Genomic DNA, 24,865 nt, shown 5'->3' with positions numbered 1-24,865 from the left:
TGGAGTGAACTGCTGCCTGTGTACTAGCTATAGCTTGCTATAAATCAAATTTCCGATGCAGATTTTTTTCTAACTTTTGTGTGGGATTACCATAAATCTCACACAGTACACTGCTATTGTATTGCACTGTGGATTTATCACATGGAAATGCAGTGGACAAATTCGGATGTTCAGTCTATAGTGCATTGTTATATTTTGAGTAGAACAAAAACTGGTAGCACTCACCGAGATGTGTTTCTTCACTTTAATGTGATACAAGTTAAAAAGGCATGTTGAAGGATGCCACCCATGCCACAGAACGACTGTAAAAGCATGTTTAGTTCAAAACGTCCGTTGTTCTTTGGTGTGGTTGGTGTCCTCCTACTAGCCTTTTAAACTTAGACTACAATAAAGTGAAGTAACACATGTGCTGCAAGTTCTTGTTCTACTTGTTTCTGGTATTGGATATCTCTATCTTCTTGGTAGATACACTCCAAGTGTTTTCACACCTACCTGGATCATTCCGCTTCACTATGGCTGTCTCAGACGCACAGAGTTGATGATCCAACACCATCGCATGAGAGGGGTAGTTGCCGGTAAGCATTTTAAATTCTACCATTTTTATGCATTGTGAACCGAACATAGCTTGAAAATGCTGTAGCTACACTGATGCAGAAATATATCTTATTGAATCCCTGACCCGAGTGGTTTTGCTCAAAAAACAATTATAAAATTCAGGACCTTGAGAAAGCTGGGTGCATACCAGCTGCTGTGTTTTACAGAGCTTCCTGAACTGTCCAGACAGGACTAATCAACATGAGCTGGATCCCTCATACACAGTAGTTGGGGGATAGTGCAGAGATTGATTTCTTCTGCCTGTCAGGGACAACATAGCAAATAGAACTTTTTTCATGAAAACCATTCGGATCAGGGATTAAACAAGATATGTTTATGCATTAGTGTAGCTACAGCATTCTAAAGGTATGTTTGGTTCCCAATGCTGGAAAACATTTCCATTAAACTTTACAGATAAATGTACCCCTATGTATAAGTCTGCATGTTTTCTGCATGACCTCCACATCTTAAAATAACCTAAAGAAACTGGTAAAATATTGTCCACCAGTGTGAATTTACTATTATTATTTTTATGCTTTTTAACTATCATTTTTATTAAATCTTACATTAATTGCCGCCACAGTGTGATGCTAGTCTTCAAGATTGGTGTCAATAAGGTCAATAATCTTTGTGACAAACTCTTCTTGAAAGTTAAGAGTGGGTCAAAATCACTTCTAAAACTGTCATTATGGATTAACCCCTAAATAATACTGAGGGTAAATTACACTGAAATGAGTCGATAGCTTTAGTCTTACTACTATTGATCTATATAGAAAAATCTGTAAATGCCAAGTTCAGAAGTGATCTGCAATGTTCTCATTGTCATTCCTGCTTCTTATATTTCTGCAGCAATTGGAGACTGGCAAAGTGTGATTTCTTGAAGAAATAAAATTATTAGCAGTTTCTAAAAGATTTTTCTTGCTCAAAATCTAAAAAGTGATATTTTCTAGATCAAAAACAATGAGCTTCCTACAGTGATTTTTTGATTTTCTGAAACATTTAGTTTTTTTCAGTACATGTTGTTTCAAGTACAATAACATGGATTTTAGTGCCACTCAAATATTTCCCAAAAGTGTTTTTACTTTCCATTAGGTTGTTTTTATATAAAGGAAAAAAAGACTAAAATCTAAGGACGTTATTATCATTTTTGCTTTGTCAGTATTTTAACATAAGAATTTTTTTCATTACTATAACTTGGATAAAGGGAGAACATAGACATATATAGAAGTGGATGAAAACCTTTTACAGACCAATTTCCCAAACTATAACAAAAAACAACGTATTCATCACAAAGTGTCAACATGGCAATTTAAACAGTAACTGGATTATTATTGTTCAGGATCCCCTGAACAGGAATAATGGCCGGTAAGTCTTTGCTACAAATTGCTCAGCTCTGGCTTGTTTTCAGCTCCGTACATTGTCCTGTCGCATACACCATGACGTCAGCCGCATACCGACATCATAGTGTGTGCACCGCCATCAGATGTGATGCGACTGTGTTGGGTGCTGAAGACGAACCGTCAAAGCCATTTTTTTAGGCTCAACAGGGGGGCTGCTGGCCATATACTAAGGGGACAGGCACCGTCTATCTACTAAGGGGGCAGGCACTGGCTATATACAAAGGGGCAGGGGCTGGCAATATAATAGGGGGCAGGGGCTGGCCATATACTAGGGGGCCGCTGGCTATATACTAGGGGACAGGCTATTTACTATGGCGATGCTGGGGGGGCATGTGCTTGCTTGCAATATACTGGGGAGGCTGTGACCAATACATTTCCCACCCTAGGCTTATACTTGAGTCAACAGGTTTTCCCGGTTATTTCTTGTTAAAATTAGGTGCCTCAGTGTATACTCGGATCGGCTTATACTCAAGTATATAAAAGTATATTTTAAAAAAAAAGTTTTTTACATTATGATTTTAGGGTGCTGCAATATCCATATGTATGTTTAGATTGTAACTATCTGCCAGTGTTAAAACATTCTTGTTATAGTCTTTTAGTTTTCTCGAAAGTAACATAAGTCTTCCACAGAATACAATGCCAACTTATTCATCTGAATAATTTGATATGCAAATGAAGCAGCTTGTCCACAGCAGAAACGTTGTATTTACATTTTATATAATTACCACAAGCCAGGAGAATGTATGCATAAGTAAAATGAATGAAATGATGGTTAGCTTAGAAACATTCTCTTCGATACTCATATTACCTGCTTGCATTCTGGATCACATCTGCTCAGACATCACTGACTACATCCCTAATGTTAGAACACATCAGTAGATGATTATAACAAAATTTAAATATGCAAAATGCATTTTAGGAAGAATTCCTCAAGCAATAAACAAAGCTCATTTTCATGTACTTAATGGGGAGAAAATCTTTATATAGTGTTTAACAAAAGAAATACAACTTTTAGTGCAGTAGTTTTTCTGCTCGAGTAAAGACCAGACCATAACTTTGACTGCAGTAAGCACAACTTGTGATGTGATGTTGTCCCTCCAGAAAGAAAATTTGACAATAAGAGGTAAATGCACATTTATCTCAAGTCATTGGAGATTCCCAATAGTCATTAGAATTTAACCCTAAAATAACTAAATGATTTTCTCATTCAGGCTCATTAGCGGATAATAAATGGCACTGGAATTTCTTTTGCACATCTGCTATTCTTGGACAGGAAGCATGTGAACTAGAGGGAGGGTGATTACATTTGGGACCATTTGTCCATAATCTGAAAAATTTCCAAGATTTATCAGATGGTAGGAAATTACAGCTCCTCCCCATAACTCCACATCTGTTTGTCTTAAAAAAAAATAGTTAATACCAGTTTGCAGAGAAGAGCAAATCATTAAAGATTTGTCAATTTTTTCAAAAGATTTGGTTTGTATCCGAATCTATTTGATCTGAACTGATGTTGCTCCAAATGTCCTTCACATTGGTATATAACCCTCTATAGTCCTCCAAAAATCAGATTTTTCATTAAAATCTACAATTTTGTTTCATAAATGTGTACATTTTTTTTTCTTTTCCTGGGAAGAATGACAGCAGTATTTTACAGATACGTCCAAAGTGAATCACAAAAGATTTGAATTCCATCTACTGCCTGTAAAATGTTAGATTGATACTGAATCTATGGACTAACAAATATGTTCTCTCATCTCTTCTGGTTTGCAGTTGAGCAGTGGAAATTCATTTCAAGACTACTTCAATGCTGCTCATTGTTTTTGGGTTACCTCTTTATAGTCAACAGCTCATTATTTGGTCTTCTAAACCAAAAGTGTAGTGGAGTCAACATGAAATTACTTAAAAGAAATCTACCATCAGAATGGTACGCTATAAAGCAGCGTGGGCACCCTTATGCTTGATGTGGTCTTACATTCATTTTTCATGGGCTCCTTTTGCCAAAAGTGATCTTTTAAAAATATGCAAATTCTTAAATGAAAAACCCAATGTTTAAGTCTGGGTACAGGTACCCCAATAAGTAACATCCATGATTGGTGTCCAGGAGCTGGACCCCAACCAGCACCACCCAAAATCAGTGATCCAGCAGAATTTGGTGTAAACCTGAACTTTGCAGTTCAATTCCGCTCAACACTACTAATGACTCAGAACAGCTCTGTGGGCATCATCAGAAGTGGATCCCAGAAGCCACCAGAGACACAAAGCTAATGTGCATGCGCATGACTTATGCAAGAGAAGGCAGAGCAGATCATGTAATTAGTGCTTCAGGGAGTGTGTATTAGCATATAAGTCCATAGACTGGGGGGGGGGGGCTCTGGTGGTGCACGCAGGAGCACTTCTGACTCATTAGCAAAATTTTTAGAATTTGGCCAAAGGGGTCCATAAGAAGGGAATATAAGCCCAAATCAGTAATAAGGGTTCCCAGAGGAAAACAGTGGGGCACATTTACTAAGAGTGCAAACTGCACTACTCATAATTTGCCTGTGTAAAATGCCCCAGATTTATGATTTCTGGCACTCATTCTATCTGGGGCACCCTGCACTGCCCCAACAGAGTTCACCAACATTTTTATGGTACACCTTTAAACCAGGGCATGCGACACACGTGTCTGACTTTGCATGATAAATCTGGTGCACGGTCTGCCACAAGGTTTAAAAACCACATTGTTGCATGTCTGCTTCTTAAGGGTGTCTGTGCACGTGCACCTGCAGTGGTAGATGCATAACTATAGCACTCATCTGTAGACTACACAGTGCCTGCAATTTAACCCTTTTAATTTTTTTATATTATGGCTTGTTACCTGTGGGATAAACTGTAATTCCTGGTGGCACCCTTTAATACTTCTTTCAAGTACGAGTTTACCGTACTGGATAATAATCATTATATTTTAAGACATCGGTCATTTTATATGTTTAGTATACCTAACATGTTTATGATATTTTTCATTTATATTTGCATTATATGGAAAGGGAGTTGATTTGAACTTTTATATTTTAACCCCTTGATGCTCTGCACCGAAGCTGTAGGGCGCTGAGGTGCGGGGGTATATGAAGAGGGCTTACAAGCTGCTCCCTCTTCATACACAGGTGGGGGTTGTTGCATATTGCAGCAAACCCCCACAGCTAATAACCATGGTCGGTGCTTGCTGGCAGCATTTAAAAGATGGCGGTGCATGGGCACCATCCTGGATCCGATTGTTGCTCCTCTGGGTGTCATTGGGGTGCAGTGATCGCTTGCCACGACAGCCTCGGGTCTTTCGTCATACCCGAGGCTGCATGGTTTCTGCAGTTTCGTTAGAATGAGCCAGTCTCCATATAGTAGGAACGATCAGACCTTCTAGGGTTAATGTACCCTAGAGGGTATAAAAAACTGTAAAAAAAAAGGTTCAAAAAAGTTTTAAAAATAATTTTAAAATGTTAAAAACCTAAAAGTTCAAATCACCCCCCTTTCCCTAGAACTGCTATAAAACATGATAAACATTAAAAATCACAAGCACATCAGGTATCGCCGTGTTCCAAAATGCCCGATCTATCAGAATTTTTTTTTTAGCCTCCCAGTACACAGCATAGAGTGATAAATAATGTGACGTAGAAGTAAAATTTGTTACGCACAAAATAAGCCCTCGCACAGCTCTGGACACGGAAAAATGAAAAAGTAAAAAATTTTGAAGATGAAGAGGAAGAAATGAGCGAAGAAAACCTGCGTCCTTTAGGGGTTCATAGGAAATGTTTAATAAGAGTCCAGCGAGTCTCTTCAACTAAGAATTTAGCAAATGATATACGTGCCCTATGGACTATTGTGAAGAGGACCTTATGCTATCAGATGTAACGTGGAATAGTCAGTTCACTTCTACGTTCAAAATGTAAGACAAATTGTTTGTTGTTTCAATTTGTAAGATAAAACGGGCACATAAATCTTAAAGGTTTAGACTGTATCACAAAGTGTTAATGCATAAAGGAATCAAAATGACTACTTGTGTGTGACCTTCTCAGTAACTCTGGTCAATTCAAGTTACAGCTGCAGAAAGTCATTAGAAACATCCTTTTTATAAATGTCTAGATACAAAGAGTAGACTAAACTTGTGGACATGGTGACCTTTCCAAAAGTGAACAAAAAACCTCAAATAATAGCAAATTAGTCCTTCTTGGCTAAAATCTATGGTATGTGTTCTGCATCTACCTTCATACAGTCAAGTACTTAATTTATCAATTTTGGAGTTGTTTTTTTTTTTAGTTTTGAAAGCGCAATGTTTGTTAAAACACAGGGCAGATTGATGTCTTAATGCATCACAGTGTACTCATCTACTCTACACAGCAGGCAACATCTTACTATTGTCCTTTTTCAGCTTGTCTTCTGTTCCCAAAAACAAAACAAATAAGTTCCTTGAATATAACATTTTACAGCAAAGTGTTTCTGAAAATGTTGGTTCCTAATGGATTTCTTAATGGAAAATCTGTCATATGATTGTGTGGGAATGGAGGAATTTATATGATTATTCCTAATTCTCATGTTCCTCTATAGGGAAAAAGTGTTCAAAATCAGACAAATTCTAACATGGTTGCAATTTGTTCCGTCAAAATCTAGGAAACCTGGGTAAAGTTTCTTAATAAGTAGTGAATGATGTAATAAATGTTTAAAACATCTTCAACTATCTCTATATGTATGCCTGATACATCTAGTACATATGGTTTGTACAATCTGTTTCTGCCACCTGCTTGAGGATGTGGCATATAAACAGAGGCCGGCAGTGACAGTTGGCCCTGCAGTTAAGCAGCAGCGGGGAGAGAGATGAGTATAACCTCTTAATTATTTTTACGGCCCCCACCAGACACATCAAAAAAATAAACCTTGATTCCATTTAACCTCTCATGTCATTTGTTGCATATGTGATGTGTTCAAATTCAAGTTAAAAGGGTTTTTACAGCCCTGACATGCATATTGTGCTGCTGTACTTACAGTCATTATAAGATGGCTGGGAAAAGACCCAAATGCCCCTTGGATACAATTAGAACAGGACATAGTGGGGGGGGGCACTCTATTGCAATCCCTGTTGTCAATATCCCTATAGGATGGCCAACTTCCAATTAATATGTCTCCTTTGACAAGGGCACCTTGGAATGCTGGAAATTAGATCATAGGTCTTTGAAATCGACCACAGTGATGTGGCACAAAAATCTATCTATAGATATTATTGAACATTCTATACTTGACTTATGTATGGAGTCCTGGAAAAGCTGCGGTATCCGGTGGGTGGCACAACTGTGGTCTGGCCAAGCAATAACCTCTTTCCCATATTTGTGCAGTTCATATGGTATCCCTGGAAAAAACTACTTAAACCGGTCAAACCGTTATCCAGGCAAATCTTTGAAAATGCTCGGAAGGCCAGAGAAAGCTTCGATGTAAGTGATTTACTATAGCCAGATTACTACTGGTTCGCCACTGGAAGTCAGTAATTGTACCCATGCTGAAGGATTTCACTAAGGAAATAGATATAGTATATGAATATGAGCAAGTCCTACTGAATATGAGCAAGTCCTGGTTTGTTGTCTCACCGGTCAATTGATCAGATATGGAAGCCAGGTCAGTATGCTGACCGTCTCTGCTATTTCCCTAAAATCATATTTTACTTGTTAGCTTCATAATTTTGAGGAGACACACATTGACTATATCTACTACATGATATGAGAAGGAAAGCAGATCTGTGACATAGTTACACTTATTTGTTATTTCATGTTTTATGCTGTAATTTTTGGGAAATGTAAGTGACTATTATGTGCAACTACAAATATGTGATTTTGCTTAACCGTGTGAAATACTGTAATGTGCACAGCATATGTATCTACATGTCAATGCACTTTCTTGTACGCTGTATTGTCATAATTTAAAGATTTAAATAACTTTAATAAAAAATTGAAACATGGCATTTTAGCACAAAAAGGGTTTTCTCGTTGGGACAATGTTTGGGTGAGATGGGCCCTTCTCTAGTAGACTTGGCTTATTATTGTATTACATAGATTTTCAGATATGTGGATGGCTGCTGTATGGAAATGTGAGGCCAGTGAGGATTCATGATACTGGATCAGCTGATCAGTGATAAGAAACAAAAAAATTGCTCTTTTGCTTTGGGAAAGAGAGCGGCAACTTTTAAGAAAATGCACAGTAAATTAATAAAAATGGAGCAGAATTGTAAGAACTAAGAAGCAGACACACAAATTTTTTATATAAAGATGTAATGATTCTCTTTTTCTCTTCTTTCTAAGTAGAAACTCAATGAAACTAAATAACACACAGTTTTAAGCCATTTTTCCTACAGATCAATTTTTCTCCTTCACTATATTTTACACTTTCAGTGTTCTATATTTTTGTTCCCTGAGCTGGAGTCACACTGCTCATTTAAGATAATGTCAAATACAAGCAGTTTAAGAAAATTATTACTTTCTTTCCCACGTATCTTATAGAATGAAGCTTTTGAATGTGAAAAATGCAGAAAAAATGGATTTGTGGAGAGCTAAAGAATGACTTAGCCTGAACATGTTGTCTGATTAAGATGTTTTGAGCAAATTATATTATATAGAATTCTAATCTAAAAACACACCTAAATTTGTGTAAATTTGTATGCAGTAGAACATTATGTAAAAGGTCTTAGTCCACTTTTAGAGACAGAGGGGCATGGAAGACTGATATGAGATTTCTGAAAGCACCATGTCCCAGCACGTGTAAGATCCCCTATAGTTTTGTAGGGGTGATTCAGTATAGCTTTGTGCTTTTAGCTCTAGCTTTTATGGATCACCATGCTTAGAAGTCAAGGAGATGGTCCAATCAGTGATTGACAGTTATATTTGTACGTAGATTTGTAGAGGGAAGAACCTGAATCACTGATAGGACCATTGTAATCATTTAAGTTATACTGAATCTTTTCCCAAAAATAATCTGCATAAGAGTTCAATTTAGTGTCATTCTGCCCAAAATATTGCTAAAATAAGGAAAGCTGGAATTACCATGAATTACCATGAAGGTATCCTTTATGCCCACGATTTGCTGGAAGAGCACAAACACACAGGCAGGAGTGCACTACAGCTTCTGGCTCCAAATGGGTTCAACAATATAGAAATTCTCATGGCACATCGCAGGTAAAATCAAGATTTTTATCAGTTAGCCGAAACACCTATTGCATACTTTTTAATGAATGAAGAATAAAGAATGTTGATTTTACTTGGGATGTGCCACAACTATTTCTATATTGTAGAAGGTCATTTCAGTTTAGTTGATTGTAATTTCATTGTACACCATAATATTTCATTACTAACCTATCATTTCCTTTATATTACAGTACTAAAGGGACATTACTACCCATTGTTAAAACATGGGCCAGAGCTTGAGCACTAAATAACCTGAACTTCAATGCTGCAATCTAATTCTATAAAATGCAGATTTACATCAGCATCAGATGGTTTTCACTCACTACCCTAATGTTACAAAGAAGAATAGTCTGCAAAGTGCTCAGTCTCAAAACCTGTTCACATTTGTGTCCAATCTGATCTACAATTGGACCCAAATGCATTGGGACATTCACATGACATAGGTTTTGAATGTCCCATTGCACATTGGACATACTACTGTTCCAGTATCTTTTAGTACCTTTTTTGGACTTCTGACACATGTTATCTGTTTATATCTATCAAGTAAACTTGCCTCTAGTTCCAAATCTAGTAGGCCTAGTGTTGGACCATTAAAAAAAATTAGGCTTGGTCTCAACAACTTTCATACAGCCCAGAGCCCAGACAGTCTTAATCTGCCACAGAAAAGATTGGGCCAAATTTATGAAAACTGGCGCAATCTGCCTTAGTGCAGTCAGCCTCACTCATGTGCAGGTTGCACCAGATAATCCGATAGTGGTGCACGTTTTAGTAAATTTGCTCTGTTTTTTAGGATGTAACACAGTTGCACCTTTTTTGGTGTACTTTGCTTCATGCTGTTGTAGTACAATTGTGTTGAATTGCAGTAAAGAAACACCACAAAAATTTTTTCAAAAGTGTCAGAAAAAATGCAACCACAACACAAAAGTGGCGCAAACACAAAATATATACATGTGCCAGCTCCAAAGACACTTTTAGTGCAAAACGCTATCTTTTCTCATTGGTATTATTAGGATTTAAAGCCATGGCAAGTTATTTTATTCAAAACCTGAGTGCCCCATCCCCTATACAGATATCCTCTTTGGTATTTTGCCCTAGTACAATATTTGTTGAATTAAAGCTATAAAACGTTAAGAAATGTTATGTTATATTGTATATGTTGCTATACAACAAAAAAGTTTAGCACTCAAAACTTACTATTTAATTATCACTAATTTGAAGATTTCTAGGAATAAAGCGATATTTTCTTATTTGTTCCAGAGATTGAAAAACCACCTAGATCTAATATTCTTAACAGACAGTTTGCTACAATTTTTTATCCATACTAGATAATCTTTTCAACTGAAAAGCCCGAGCTTCGACTTGAAACATTTTATGTACAATGATTTATTGTGGTCAAGACCATGAGAGAGATTTTCGCTACTGCTGTGTATTAAAGCACTGAGGTATTGTTCCAAACCATAATGGAGATAAACTCATTGAGAATGTCAGATTGCTGCTAAAGCCAGCGAACAGGTGTGTTATGTCAGGTAGATATGTAAATGATTACAGGTATAGTCTGATAAGACAATGGATTTTGTTACAACATTCTCCTGCTGCTTTAGTAAAAATGCTTCCTGAGGCTTCCTTCTGGGAGTTACTTGTTAGTGACTCTTTGGGAAAGTTAAAGGGAACCTGCCATTTCAAGGGGTATTTCCGCATAAGCAATATTCTTCAATATACTTAGCATAACAAAATAACACATTCTCTAATTCAATGTTATTAACAAAAATACAGCATTTCACAGATATAATTCCAAACATTCTCTATCAGTCCTCGTGTTTATAATTTGGTTATCATTTGGTCTATGGATATGACTGTAAACTTGTGACTATGGTCTGCAGATTCCTCTGGCATGAATAGCTTCTCTTGTACGGCAGGGGGAGTGGCAGGAGGCAGAGAGCACTACAGTCAGAGGCAATTCCTCTCCAGTAGCAGCAGCTCTACAGACAAGATAAGCTCTGGATCCAAGAGGAGTTCTGTGTGTTTTATAGGTGAGGTAGCAGAAGCTAAATGAAAGTGTAGGTAAACCTTGTACCCTGATAATTTAAAAGAAACCTACCATTTAGAATGGTAGGGGTAAGCTCTAAGTACCGAGCACCAGCTCAGGGTGAGCTGGTGCCGGTACTTACTTTCGTTAGTGTTATAAACCGCGCACCTACATAGGAAACAGCGGAGATGTTGCGCGCGCACGGTCGCGCGCAGCGCCGAAGATCCTTCTGCTCTAAAGTTTAAAAAGTGTTAAAACCGCGATACCGCGGTTTATAACACTAACGAAAGTAAGTACCCGCACCAGCTCACCCTGAGCTGGTGCTCGGTACTTACAGCTTACCCCTGTCATTCTAAGTGGTAGGTTTCCTTTAAGCACATTGTCAGCACATAGCATCTTATAGCACAGAGGAATCAAAAAGTTTCTGCTTGTCTTCTTGTCTTCAGCTAGTGCCCGCTCACACTCTGGAATCTTACACTGACCTTCACTGAATAATATGAGTGAAAACACCAATAACACTTAAAATTAAGCAATTAACATGCAAAATTGCAAAGTTAAGGTTAAAAAGGTTCTTTCATGGGTAAACCCCTTTAAATTAACCCATCAAAATTAATCCATCATTAAAACTATGACTATGGCTGCAATGTAATTGGCTTATAAACTTGTATGCAACTCACCTGAAGTGAGTCCAATGATATTAATAAAGTCCTGCATATTAAATGTTACTTCATGATTGACAGGTCTCACTGATAGAACATGCTGTATGTAACTAGTACTTAATGACTGTCTGGCAATATTCAACTACAGACAGATACAGCGCTGTTTACTTATTAGAGGTAGAAAATCTCTATCAAATGTTTTACACAGTGCCTTGCTAGAGAGAGCACTGAGAGAGTGCTGTTATATCACGGAGCACTTATTGTCATGTGATGAAGGTGATGTCATATAAGGTCCCTTAACATGTAACATTTGCTTTACCCAGCAACATTAACCTCTCACTGACATGTGAAGTAACTGTACGTCATATGTTGGTTATGGATGTATGGAGCAGCGTGTTAAGCCCTTAAGGCACTGTCACTTAAGTGCCGCCATCGTAACTGATGGTGGCACTTAAGTGACAGCCACTATTTTGGATCTAGCCAGGGCCCTCACTGATCTCATCAGAGGAGCGGTGTCAGTACAATATACTGCAATACTGTAGTGTTGCAGTATATTGTATAAATGATCAGACCCCTCTAGGGTTAAAGTCTAGAAATAAAGCTAAAAAAATAAAAGTTCACATCACCTCCATTTAACTACAGCTGAAGTAAATAATAAAAATCATAATCATGTTAGGTATCACTGAGTCCCAAAACACCTGACCTATCAATATATAAAATGGTTATTCCTTTTGGTGAATCCCACAGAAAATAGCGCCCATGTCCAAAATGTCACTTTTTTGTCATTTTGCAACCCATAAAAATTTTGAAAAAGTGATCCATAGGTTGCTACCAAAATGGTAGCATTGAAAACGACATCATTTTACCAAAAAATGACACCTTACACAGCTCCATAAGCCAAAGTATGAAAAAGTTATTAGCATCAGAATATGGTAAAAGAAATCATTTTTGTACAAAAGATTTAAATTTTTTAAATCCTATTAAAACCAAATAAAACCTAAATAAATTTGGTAACAGCAACCTAAAGAATAAAGGGGAGATGTCATTTGGAGCACACAGTGAAAGCCACAAGAAAATGTTGCATAAGCGTTTTTTAGTCAAGTACACTGCATTTGGAATGTTTTTCCCGCTTTCCAGTACTTGGCATGGAAATTTAAATATGCCACACGGAAATCACAGCACACCTCTATGGACTTCTATTTCTCCCCCTGCCTCCATGGAGACCTGCTGTGATTTTATGTGATCAGATACAGATATGAGGTAGATGTTTATGTTACTTCACCCTGGTCACATGGCATAAACAGCGAGGTGGCATGGGAAGGAGGAGATGGCAGGGGCCAACTGAACAGGTACTGCCCCCTCTGATGCCAGGTAGGATAACATAAAATTGATTTTATGGGGATGTGAGGGAAACAATTTTTTAGCTTAAAGGGTGGTATTTAGTTAATATGACTCTGTGGGAACCTGTCACTAGCGATATTTGTGAAAAATGTGACAGGTTCCCTTGAATGACTTGTTAGGGATAGTTAAATACTAGATATTTCCCTGCAATGAAGTGAGGAGACATCATTAGACTGAGAAAAGCAGGATGGTCATGTAAACAAATTGCTATTCTGAGCTAGCTCAGATGTTGCTGCTGTGGTTATGTAGGGCATGAACACTTCAAATTGGCTTCAGAAGGCCCAGACAGATCACTGGTTATATGGAGAGTAGCTATAACACTCATCTTTATTATAAACCCTTCTTTTTGCTCAGACCATTTCCAGGTGCTTATCGTTTGCATTGGGGTCAGGAATGAGAAACATGGACCACTACAATCTCTGAACCATCAAGGTTCCCACATTTGGAATGGAGGGTGGGTACAGGTTATTAGGTCTCATGGGGAATGTTTCAATCTTCCGTTTTCTGTTGAATGACACATACACACAAGTGTGCTGGTATATGCAGATATGGAGAGATGCACATATATGAGCAGGAGGCTTTTAGACTAAGCAAATCTTTATCCTAATAATAAATGAGATTGTGGGTTCCCATACTATGTTGCTGCCTCTAGGGTCCTCAGTTTAAATCCAGTCTGAGACATGTTGGTAAAATTTCCTGTAACATGTATAGGCAACACAGAAGAAGGGGAAAGGGGAAGAGAAGGGGAAGTATTTCCTGTTGTGTCTGAGACCAACTTCCTGCCTCAGCATTTTATATACATTAGGAGAAAAGTGTTTATTTGCCAATACATATCATTTGAAAACTCTTATGAGAAATGGCTGGGATATTTTTTATTTTATTTGTGAAATTTTTGTGTTTAGTTTTACTTTAACAATAAGAACCATTTGACAAATGTTATCTGAGGTTTGTCACTTCAAATACTCAGCTTTTCTACAATAGAGGCATTCTGCAATTTGAGTGCATAGTTCTACCTCCTATTGGAAAGTGATAAATCACTGTGCTCAACAAACAACTTGGCGTTTTCCTTAGGGATATGGAAAGCATTATATTTACTGTGTTATTGCTTCATTGTGCGCTGTGTGGAAAAGGGCTTCTCTGAACGATTCTGGGATCTAAGGACACTTAAGTCACTTAATGTGACTCAAAGAGCATTTAATCTACCCTGTTAGGAAGAATTAAGGGATTACTGGAAGTGCCTAGACAGCAGAGTGCAGAGGGGTATAGTAAATCAACCATTATTATAATATAAATCTGGCACTTGAATATTGGCAAGCCTAGGGACCTTCATATATACTGTAAAAAAAGATCAAAGGAGGTCTATAAATAACTGTATTTCCAAACTCATATTTGGGCTCAGTGAACTTATAGGGGATCATGTATTAAAGCCAATTTGGCATATCAAAAAATACAAACCCCTCATTTGCATCTGTTTCTACATCACTTGCAGAAGTTGATGTTTTTGTCACCCTAGCCAGTTCTTAAAAAGGCGTGGTAGGGACCGCCAATTAGCTTCACTAGATTTAACAGCTTTCAACAAGGTAATTAAATTGGACTAACAGGACAACACTAAATGTGGAACATCGGTCATCTTTAGTGCGTTTTCAATTATTCTGGAAGTCTCTGGACGGACACAACCTTACTTGTAGATTGCATGGCTTTATACAGAATTGTCTTTAATGTATACTGTATGGGTGCAATTTATTAAAGGGGTACAAATCCCATTCAGGTTCATTGAACTGCCATATTTCTTCAATTAGATGTTATTAAAAAAAATGTTCCTGTGTGAAGATAATTTCTCATAAATGTAGTCATATGGTCCCTTAGAAACAAGACTGTGTCCTTGAATACGGCCACCTCTGCTGGAGGGATTTCACAAAGAAACAAAAGGTTTTGGTATATGAAATATCCAGGAGTTACTATGTCCCACATCAGTCCTGTGGTAATGAACGCTGAATCCGGGTGGTCAGGCAGGACTCAATAGTGCATGTCTGGCCACCACTGCCAAAATGTGAGGTGGTCGTACCCGAGGAAGCTATCTCATTTCTAAGGGACAAACTGGCTACATTTATGAGAAATTATCATCACACAGGAACATTTTTTTTATTAACATCCAATTGAAGTAATGTTTACATATGGCAAATTAATTTAATTAAATGTGAACACCCAGATTGTAATACCCCTTTAAGACCTGTGAATTGATTGGCAGTCTTTATTTCCGCTCCTGCCCTTGTCCCTTATTTTGAAGTGCTCTCCACCAGGTTAGACCAGGTCTGAGCTGTCAGATATCTCAGTTATATTCTCAGCTTGTTCTCTAGTGAAAACTATAGTAAATTCGGAAGGCAGGCGTGTCCACGACCCCATCTGCCCCACTGCCCCCCATCATGCTCAAAATGGTGTGCACTGTAGAGAACCAACAAAATAGGGATTTATACAGTAAACTGGTAGACAAGGCATGTTAACATTTTATCCCATGTATTTTAGCTATTACGATAACCATATGTGCTCCACTAGTGACAAAAACTGCCACATAAATAATGATGAAGATGTAAAACCTAATTTCTTATATTCAGTGTTTTAGCTCCAGCAAATCTAGAGTCATAGATAAAAGACATATCCCAATAGGATCCAGTTAAAATGGGGTCACAACTATAAAGAGACAGTCCATGAATAGCAGTTGTCAACGTGTACAAAAAAAGAAGCGTAGGAGGAAGGGAGGGATTGAACAAATATCAGACCAGGATAAGTACACGTTGTCAATATTGGATTAGTAACCCTGTAGTCTAAGTCATTTTGGTTCGCAACATTTACATTTTGAGTTGCGAGCGGGAAAGGGGAATTGTTTCTAAATGGCATGGTTACCAAGGCAACAGCAAATTACTGTGCAAGTAGTATGTTCAGGAAGGTTTATGCTACTGTAAATCTCTCCATAAATTCCATTATTGCTGATATTACTTTAATCATTGCCCATGTACAGATGAAAAATTATCTCTCTCTGCATTAGGAAGATTCCCTTGTTCTGAAATATGTTCTTCTGCCGGCAGATAATGAAGAACCGTGTTTGCTAGTCTTAGAAGCGAGAGTATTTGTTTTAGGACAGCGAGGCCTCTGAGCCCCTATACCAGGATGATCCAAGGGAAACATCTGCAAATAATTAGAAATAGACACTATTTGCTGAATGGGTTACTCTGTTTACATAGTCTTATGTAATTCATTAATTTGGTGAAGGAATACATTAAGCAGACCACAGTCACAAAGCAGCAGCAGCAACAGCAGAAGGATCTATTTGTAAGCATTCGTGAGTTCTGGAGGGATTTCAGAAAGTAATGATTTTCAGAAAAAAAATACTCACTTTGCAAATTAATTCTATCTAAAGGAAAACACAATTTTTCCTTGCAAAAAAACAGAATCTTCTCTGTTGAGCTGGTAACAAATATGAAGCACTGCTTGTTTTTGTCAGCTACCGGTGGTAAACCTAAATCTACAGGTATTTGTCAATGCTAGACCTTGGTACAAACATAGTTGTAATATAGTTGTACAGGCGGTCCCCTACTTAAGAACACCTGACTTACATACGACCCCTAGTTACAAACGGACCTCTGGATGTTGGCAATTTACTGTAGTTTAGTCTTAGGCTACAATAAACAGCTGTAACAGTTACCACTGGTGTCTACAATGAAGCTTTATTGTTAATCCTGGTTCTTATGACAATCCAACATTTTTAAAATCAAATTGTCACAGAGACCAAAAAAAATTTGGCTGGGGTCACAATGATAAAGTATACAGTTCCGACTTACATACAAACTCAACTTAAGAACAAACCTACAGTCCCTATCTTGTATGTAACCCGGGGACTGCCTGTAGTAGTATATTCACTATAAAGATACACAGCAGTTCATGTTTTCTAGTTTATATTTATTTCACTGAAAATTTGGAAATATTTTAATTAGCTTAATCCTTTTTTTCTAAAGATTAATAAAGATTTGCTGTTGCCACACACACTAACAAATATATGTGGGCCAAGTGCTTCTGCTAGAGACAAAGTAGACTTGAAAAAATCCAGCGATATATCAGAAGGAATGGATCTTGCTGGAGAGAAGTAATTCTCAAGGATATATGTTCCTAAAACCAGTTTATTAAATAGGTGACACATTTCGGCCTGGGAACCGAGCCTTGAAAAAATGTCTAGTAGGGATTGGTCGCTTGTGAACAAGCCGGCAAGAGCTGGGGAATCCCTGTGTTGTCATCATCATTATTCTCTCTGCTCTGGTGGCTCCTCCTCCTCCCTCCTGACAGAGGGAACATGGGGTCAGCTAATGGCTGCATTAGGGAGGGGGTGAAAGCTCTAGCAGAACACAGATGTGATATTGCTGATGACACAGGGATTCAGACAGCCCGATGACTCAATGCAGTTTACTGGCAGGTAGTAGGTATACTTACATACAGGGAGTCCCCGGTTACATACATTTGGTTCTGTAGGTTTATTCTTAAAATGAATTGTATGTAGGCAAGTTGAACAAGTATATTTTGTAAGTGTAATTCCTGACAAAAACTTTTTCTGGTTCCTGTGACAATTGGATTTTCAAATTTTTGGGTTGCAATAGGTGCAAGAATTAACAATAAAGCTTCATCCAATTGATCATGGCAACCTGGGGTTCAGTAAATCCAGAGAGCTTTAACAGAGGTCACAGTGGGCACAGAGGTCCTTCTGTAACCAAGAGTCATCTATACTTCGGGGCCTAAATAATTATAAGAGTGGAAACAGAATGTTAATTATAAAATCAGATATTTAGTATTTAATAGTATTAAAAAAGCAAAAGAAACTTGTCATTGAGTGAACATGTGTTATTCTGATAACAATTTCCTTTTAAATGATTTGAATAACTTGACAACTGAGTGTTATCTATTGTTTTATACAGGGTGACATTGGGGATCATTTGTCGTTAGTCTAGGACTTTGTGACTATCTAATCTTTTTTCCATAAAGTTTTGGCTTGTTTTATTTATCATAGAGAGTGATATTTCTTGGATTTCAGTCTGATGATTTTTTCTGACTTTTCAAGAAAAGACGCACTAGCTTCACAGAGTCTGGAACTACCCACACCATTCTATTGCCTTCTTATGCTCGGGACTGGAGTTTATTTGTGCATAAATTAGCAAATTGTTACAGCAATTGATAAAAAAATTAGCAACTTTTTATTTGTCCACATCTGGATTTTAAAGATATATTAGGCGCAGAACTGAAATAAAAGGTGGTGGCAAGCATTGGTGAAAAAGTCTCAAATGTTCAAAGGCTCCAACAAAATGTGCAAAAATAAGAGAAGAAAAAAACAATACACTACCCCATTGTCTTGTCTTTCTGAGATAAACATCACCCAAAGGCTTCTTACACCCAAACAAGTGCATTTGGTCCCAAGGTTTATCTACATTGTGTGAGCTCCGCTCCCATAGCAGTTATCATTAAAGGGTTTTCCTGAGTGGCAATCTTGGACATAACTACAACATGCACTAAGATTTCCCATGCATACACTGGGCTGTGAAAACCACATGATGATGTATACTATCTGCAAAAACAGAAACATCCCCCAAAAACTTGTGGCTACCACCTAAGATAGGCTGAATCCAGCAGACCAGTGTTAAAATGTGTTTGTATATTATGATAAAGCTGAATATGTATGAAAAAGATAAAACAAATAAGGATAACGACAAAAGAAATGTAAATGACAACAACAGATACAAAACCAGACAGATAGTTAAACAGTTAACAAAGAAAGAAAGATTATTGCTTAACCTGTTTTCTCACAGCTGCCATTGATGGTATTAGTAGGGATGGAAGTGAAGAGAGTCTTTGCGCTGTCCTTGATAGCAAGAGATTTCTGCTTTATTTTCATGGCTTCCAGTGCTTTGAGCTTCTTGGCATGTTTAGTGCCTTTGTAGTGGGCCGCAGACTGGCTCTACAAAGGAGAACAAAATGAACCGTGCAATCAGGCTCATTTCTAAACTTGCAAATGCTGTATTGTTACAAATACAGACAGACTTTCAATAAAGGGTGCATGCAATATTTAGACATTTTATAGTCATCAGTTCACGTTAGATATTACTGGAAAGTTTAAATTCAAAGACTAAATAAATAAATATATAGGTATATCTTTTCATTTTATTTTCTGTACACTGCATTATTCTAGACAATGAAAAATAGAACACTGTTATTATGTCAGAAAGACAACTAAGGCACAACAAACCATGGGTTTACTCATAGGGGTTTTCCAGGGGGCCCGAGTGGTGGTAACGAAAAAATATATACTTACCCCTTTCTAATCCCATTGAATTGCATCGCTACAGAACTTCCAGAATATGGGAGTTGAGTGTAATATTGAACTGGGAACCTTTACCACTATTCTGAGATACTCTGGGCTTGGACCTTATCAGCTTCTAAGCTGTTGAGAGCTTCACCAGAGATAAAAGAAGAGATGCTACAGGGAAAGCAGGAATGGTTCACCAATTTTTTTAAAACATTTTTTAAAAACAAAACAAAGTGTGAGGGTATAATCGGCGAGAGATTTTACAAGTTTGGCTGTCATATTTAAGGGGGCATTATAGGATGCACACAAAGGGAGGCATTAATAGTATGGGCTTATGGGGGTGGGTTAAATAAAGAGGGAAAATTGTATATAATATGTCGGCTTACACAGCAAAGGAAATGTTATTACATGTAGGAACCACTAAGGGAGGCATTACTCAGTATATGTGCCATACATGGCGGTATATTACAGTTTGGGGGCTGTAAAGAAATATGAGGGCGTACAAGAGGGCAGGATTAGGGGTGATCTAAGAGATTTTCCGATTTGCACTTGAATTGACCCGGGTTTTTGGCGCACGCGATCAGATTGTGGTGCATCGGTGCCGGCTTGCATGCGACACGAATGGGGGGTCGTGGCTGTCGGACAACCCAACTGATTCGAACAAACCACAGAATTTAACTTTCAAAATTGTGTCGCAAGTTCAGCACCGGGAAGAAGATGGTGTACTCCGGACCTGAGTGGGGAAGCGACACATGCAGGAAATTGGACGCACAGCTCCAAATCCTCGTCGGACATTCTGGATCGGCGGCGTCAAGTAAATGTGCCCCATTATGTTAGTTACAGATTTTCCCCCTTTCTTTATTGTGAAAGTTTTGAGGTATCCTTTAGGGACCAAAGTATTTATAATCCCGGGGTTACTCCTGCTGTTTAGTAAAAGAAAATGAGTTCTTTCATTTTGGTTTAATTTCAAAAACTCACTAAAGAATTTCACACCAATGTAAAACTTAAGAAACATGTGACCAGCAGAAAAGCAGAATCGGAAAAAAAGGCAAATGCACAATATTATTATACATGTGCCTCATTGTATATTACACAATTGGAAATACATTACATTCATATGTCCTTTGAAAATAATCTATGTATCCCTGGACAACCCAAGTCCCTTAGGACAAAATCCTTGGGTGTTGGAGAAACAGTATAAGCCGAAATATTACACAAAAAGGCTTTAACCAGAGACATGTTGTTAATAGTATTTAACCTTAGACAGTACAAAGATGTAAATCAGGATAAAACAATCATTGATTCTATGCAAAATATAGCAGATACCCTTATTGAAAGAACACTGGATGGTTAAGAAATTCATTCAAGAGTAACAGAAATGGAAATCATGCACATTTCACAAATCAGGGCAACACAGTCTGATTAACATCACAAGTTTGCCTTTTGAAAATGTCAATTTCAACTTTTCTAAATGAAGCAAGAAAAGTGACAATGTCATAGTCATGTCATCACTACAGTGTTATGCATGAATAATATTGCTTATTTCCAAAACTTCACCTGGGTAACATGAAATGAACATGGACAGATTTCATAGACTGTAAGCTCTTGTGCGCAGGGCCCTCACTCCTATTGTTAAATATAACTGTTTGTACTCTGTAATGTACAGTATTATTATATTTGTATTGGATATGCCCCATGTGATTTGTAAAGCTGTACAGAATTTGATGCTATATAAAAAACAGATTATTATTATTATTATTATTATTATTATTTCTATCCACTGGAAGTAAACAAAAAAAGTTTCCTATAGAAGAGATCTAGAAAACTGTGAGGAATTTATGTAGAAAGAATATTGGTAAACTTTTCATTATAGAAGCAATATCAATTATTTGCTAAAAGTGGACAACCCCTCTAAGAAGAATGGAAAGGAACTTAAAATCCTTAGAAAACCTAGAAATGACTGGAATGTCATTGTTATGCAACTGCTCTAAACATATATAGTAATATTGAGGTTGTTAAATAGAACACACCCATTTTCCAGAATGCCACGACCCTTAATCGGACAATTCGGGAGAAAATTTGATCTAAAAGCCGTGATAACTGCGCAAGGCATTTTTATACAGTGTTTTTGCCGCAAAACCACCAGAATTGTGGCGCAATTCTGACCATATAAACCCAATATTTTTAAATTACTATTATTTGTAACTGAATACTGACAAATGTATGTCAATGATACCAAATATATTTTCACAAATATTAGGCATTTTTTATGAGGTTTTTAGAAAAAATATTTAAAAAAAAGTCATCCTTTTTGCAACAAAATCTGTGTTATCCCTATTTATGAGATGTAAATGACAGCTAGTGAATTAGAACAAAACAGGAAATCGCTTGCATAGTAAGCAAGCTCATCATTAATCATGTCCTACATATACCTTACACTGAGTGAATCTGTATTCATTATTTCCAAACTGTAATCAAAGTGTAATCTATCAGTCTTTTGCACAAATTAATGTAAATTGTTTTAAGCAAGGATCAGCAGCAAGTTGATTACCCTTTTCGGCTGTGATGCAAAGCGATAGTTATATTCTGCTATGTCCTATTGTCTAAGTGATTGGTGAATTAAGTGACATTTATGCTCACTAATAATTCATCACTCATCCCCATACAATTTGCATAGCGGTTTATACAATTTTAAAATAAAACATGAACAAATAACATTCTGTCCTGCAAAATGAAGACAACGTTATAAAATAAGTCAGTTAAATAAGCATATGTCAGAGACGTATTGGTAGACTAACACAGACCACATAAAGGATATTCAGTACATTTTTATATTCTTATATGCTTTTCTGTGCTATCTAGGTAAGTATCCAACAGTAAAATAGCATTGTCATCTGCGATTAAGAAGGATTCCCCTGCTGACCCTGTCCCTGTCTACACAAGAAAGCTGAAAAGCCTTTCAGATATATAAAAACTTTTAGAACATCTACCCCCAGGATGAAGGTTTGTAAACCAAGCACACTGACATACTGGTGTGTGCCTCGTCTGGCAGGATCTGCTCTTCTTTAAAGGGAACCCGTCACCACTATTTTCACAAATACAGGTAGTGGCAGGTTCCTATAGAGTTCTAGTAACTATCTGACCTCCTGCTTGTAGCTAAAAATTGTTCCCCTCAGATCCCCATAAAATCAGAGTTATAATCTTGCCTGGTATCTATGCAGCTATGGAGCGAGTCCACGGGGGGCGTGGCCTAATGTCATGTGACCAGGGTGACATCATCAAAGGTCCTTGAGCTACTTAATATGAAAACTATTCCCCATGTACATATCTGACCACATAAAACCATCACAGCAGCCTCCATGGACTTCTACTCCTCTCCATGCAGGCTGCTGTGATTTCATGTGATAAAATATGCTGTGATTTCATGACATATATGCTTAGTGTACAGTTCCTAATGCTACAAAAGCTATAGGACCTGCGATGATGTCACCCTGGTCACATGACATTATAGCAGCATACAGAGATAGGGATGGGGAGGAGCTGCTGGATTCAGCCAGAGGAGGCCACGCCCACCTGGACTCCATGTAGCCATGCTTAGTTACCAGATAAAACTATAAAGTTGAATATATGGGAATCTCAGGGGCATAATTTTTAGCTACAAGCAGGTTGTCAGATAGTTACTAGAGCTCTATAGGAACCTGTCACTACCTGTATTTGTGAAAATAGTGGTGACGGGTTCCCTTTAAGCTTCTAATTCCTTTCTTAAGAATAAAAGGGTTTATGAACAGTTATTAGCATAAAAGTAACATTTTTTTGTGAAAAAAAGGAAATAAGAAGCTAAAAGATGTCAATGTGCTTGGTTTACAATACTTCATTCCTGGTGGTAGATGTCCTTTAAAGGAAATCTACCATCAAAATCAAGCATGAGAAACCAGGGACACTTACACATAGATCCAGAGACTGTTACTATGGTGATCTTCTTATATTTGTTATCCATGGCCTTCTTCTTTCTAAAATCTATTTTAAATGCTCTAATGAGCATCAAGGCCTGGTGGGCATATTACCAGAGACCCTCTTTGGGGCAGATTCACATGCTTTGTTACACTGTGCAGGAACACTTCCCACATCCCACCATGTTCTGAAACCTCCACTGTTGCAGTGAGATTACATCAGGCAGAGGGAGGGGGAAGTGCTGAGGGAGCAGATGGGGAGACTATGAGCCTGTGAAGCTGCAACATGGAAGGCCACTGATAACAACCCCCAGAGCCCTTTGGATCATTAACATGATGATAAAAATGTATTTTAGAAGGAAGGAGGCCATGGATAACAAATATAAGAAGATTACCACAGACCGAATGTCACAGGGGAGAAGCATACATCATTTATTGATGTCTGCTATGTTACTTTCTTGCCTTACTTAGGTATCCAACATTACAGCAAAACTGTCATCGATTGTGACCCTTGCTCTCCAATGAGCATTGCTCTGCTGACTCCTTTGCCAGTCTACACAAGAAAGTAGCAAAGTATAATAGAGCTACCATGAAATATAATCCTTCCTTATGTACTACATTTTTTGTTTTTATTATTAGACAGCCAAAAAAAAACTTTAACATTTTGGGCATCTAGGAATGACACAAGCTGTAATGGTCAACATATTGGGGGTCATTTATTATGTACTTTCAAACGGAAAACTGGCATGTATTGTTTTTTCCATCTCTGTGCCTCTTGCACCTGAATTTATGAAGTGTCGACTTTTGGCGCCGCTTGGAAATCTACCAGTTTCTGGCACTTCTATTTTCCTTTACCTTTTTGCTGCTTTTTGCAGCACTAAAATAGCCCAGCTAAACCTTTCAGTCCATGTGCCAATTCACTAATCCCTTGCGCCACAAAGGTATTTCCCACTGAAAAATATATATAACGGTTCTAGTGCCACCCTGCGCCAAAATTAATAAATGCCCCCCTCATTGTTCATTGCTTGACAAAGTTAGGAATGGTTGAACAGTAGTCTGCTCCTTTTTATATGAGAAGTTGGTTAATAACAATGACGGCGTCTATGTTGTACCTTAAATAAATGCAGAAATATTGAGAAAAGAAGTTTTCAAGTATATTCTGGTTCCATATTACAATTTATTTACACATAAAAATCTTTCTAAGAAATTAATAAAGAAAATGTGGGGCACCTGGAGGAGGGCAAATCCATAGCATTGGTATATCATTACTTATGTTTATTTTCATAGAGTGTTTCTGTA

At 37.6% G+C, this 24,865-nt stretch overlaps 1 protein-coding gene across 2 annotated transcripts in view; it reads right to left on the bottom strand.

Annotated features, from left to right (window-relative positions):
- Window positions 1-24,865, bottom strand: part of ZNF385D (zinc finger protein 385D) — a 215,337-nt gene that overhangs the window by 43,159 nt on the left and 147,313 nt on the right. For both annotated transcript variants that reach the window (XM_072153637.1, XM_072153638.1), the window contains one exon: window positions 19,106-19,268. In XM_072153637.1, coding sequence (XP_072009738.1) covers window positions 19,106-19,268 — 163 coding nt within the window. The remainder of the gene's footprint in view (window positions 1-19,105; window positions 19,269-24,865) is intronic.

Source organism: Engystomops pustulosus, chromosome 5 (assembly GCF_040894005.1).
Source record: "Engystomops pustulosus chromosome 5, aEngPut4.maternal, whole genome shotgun sequence".
Taxonomy (NCBI): Eukaryota; Metazoa; Chordata; class Amphibia; order Anura; family Leptodactylidae; genus Engystomops; species Engystomops pustulosus.
Note: the sequence above shows the minus strand (reverse complement) of the source record. Positions and strands in the feature narration are given on the sequence as shown.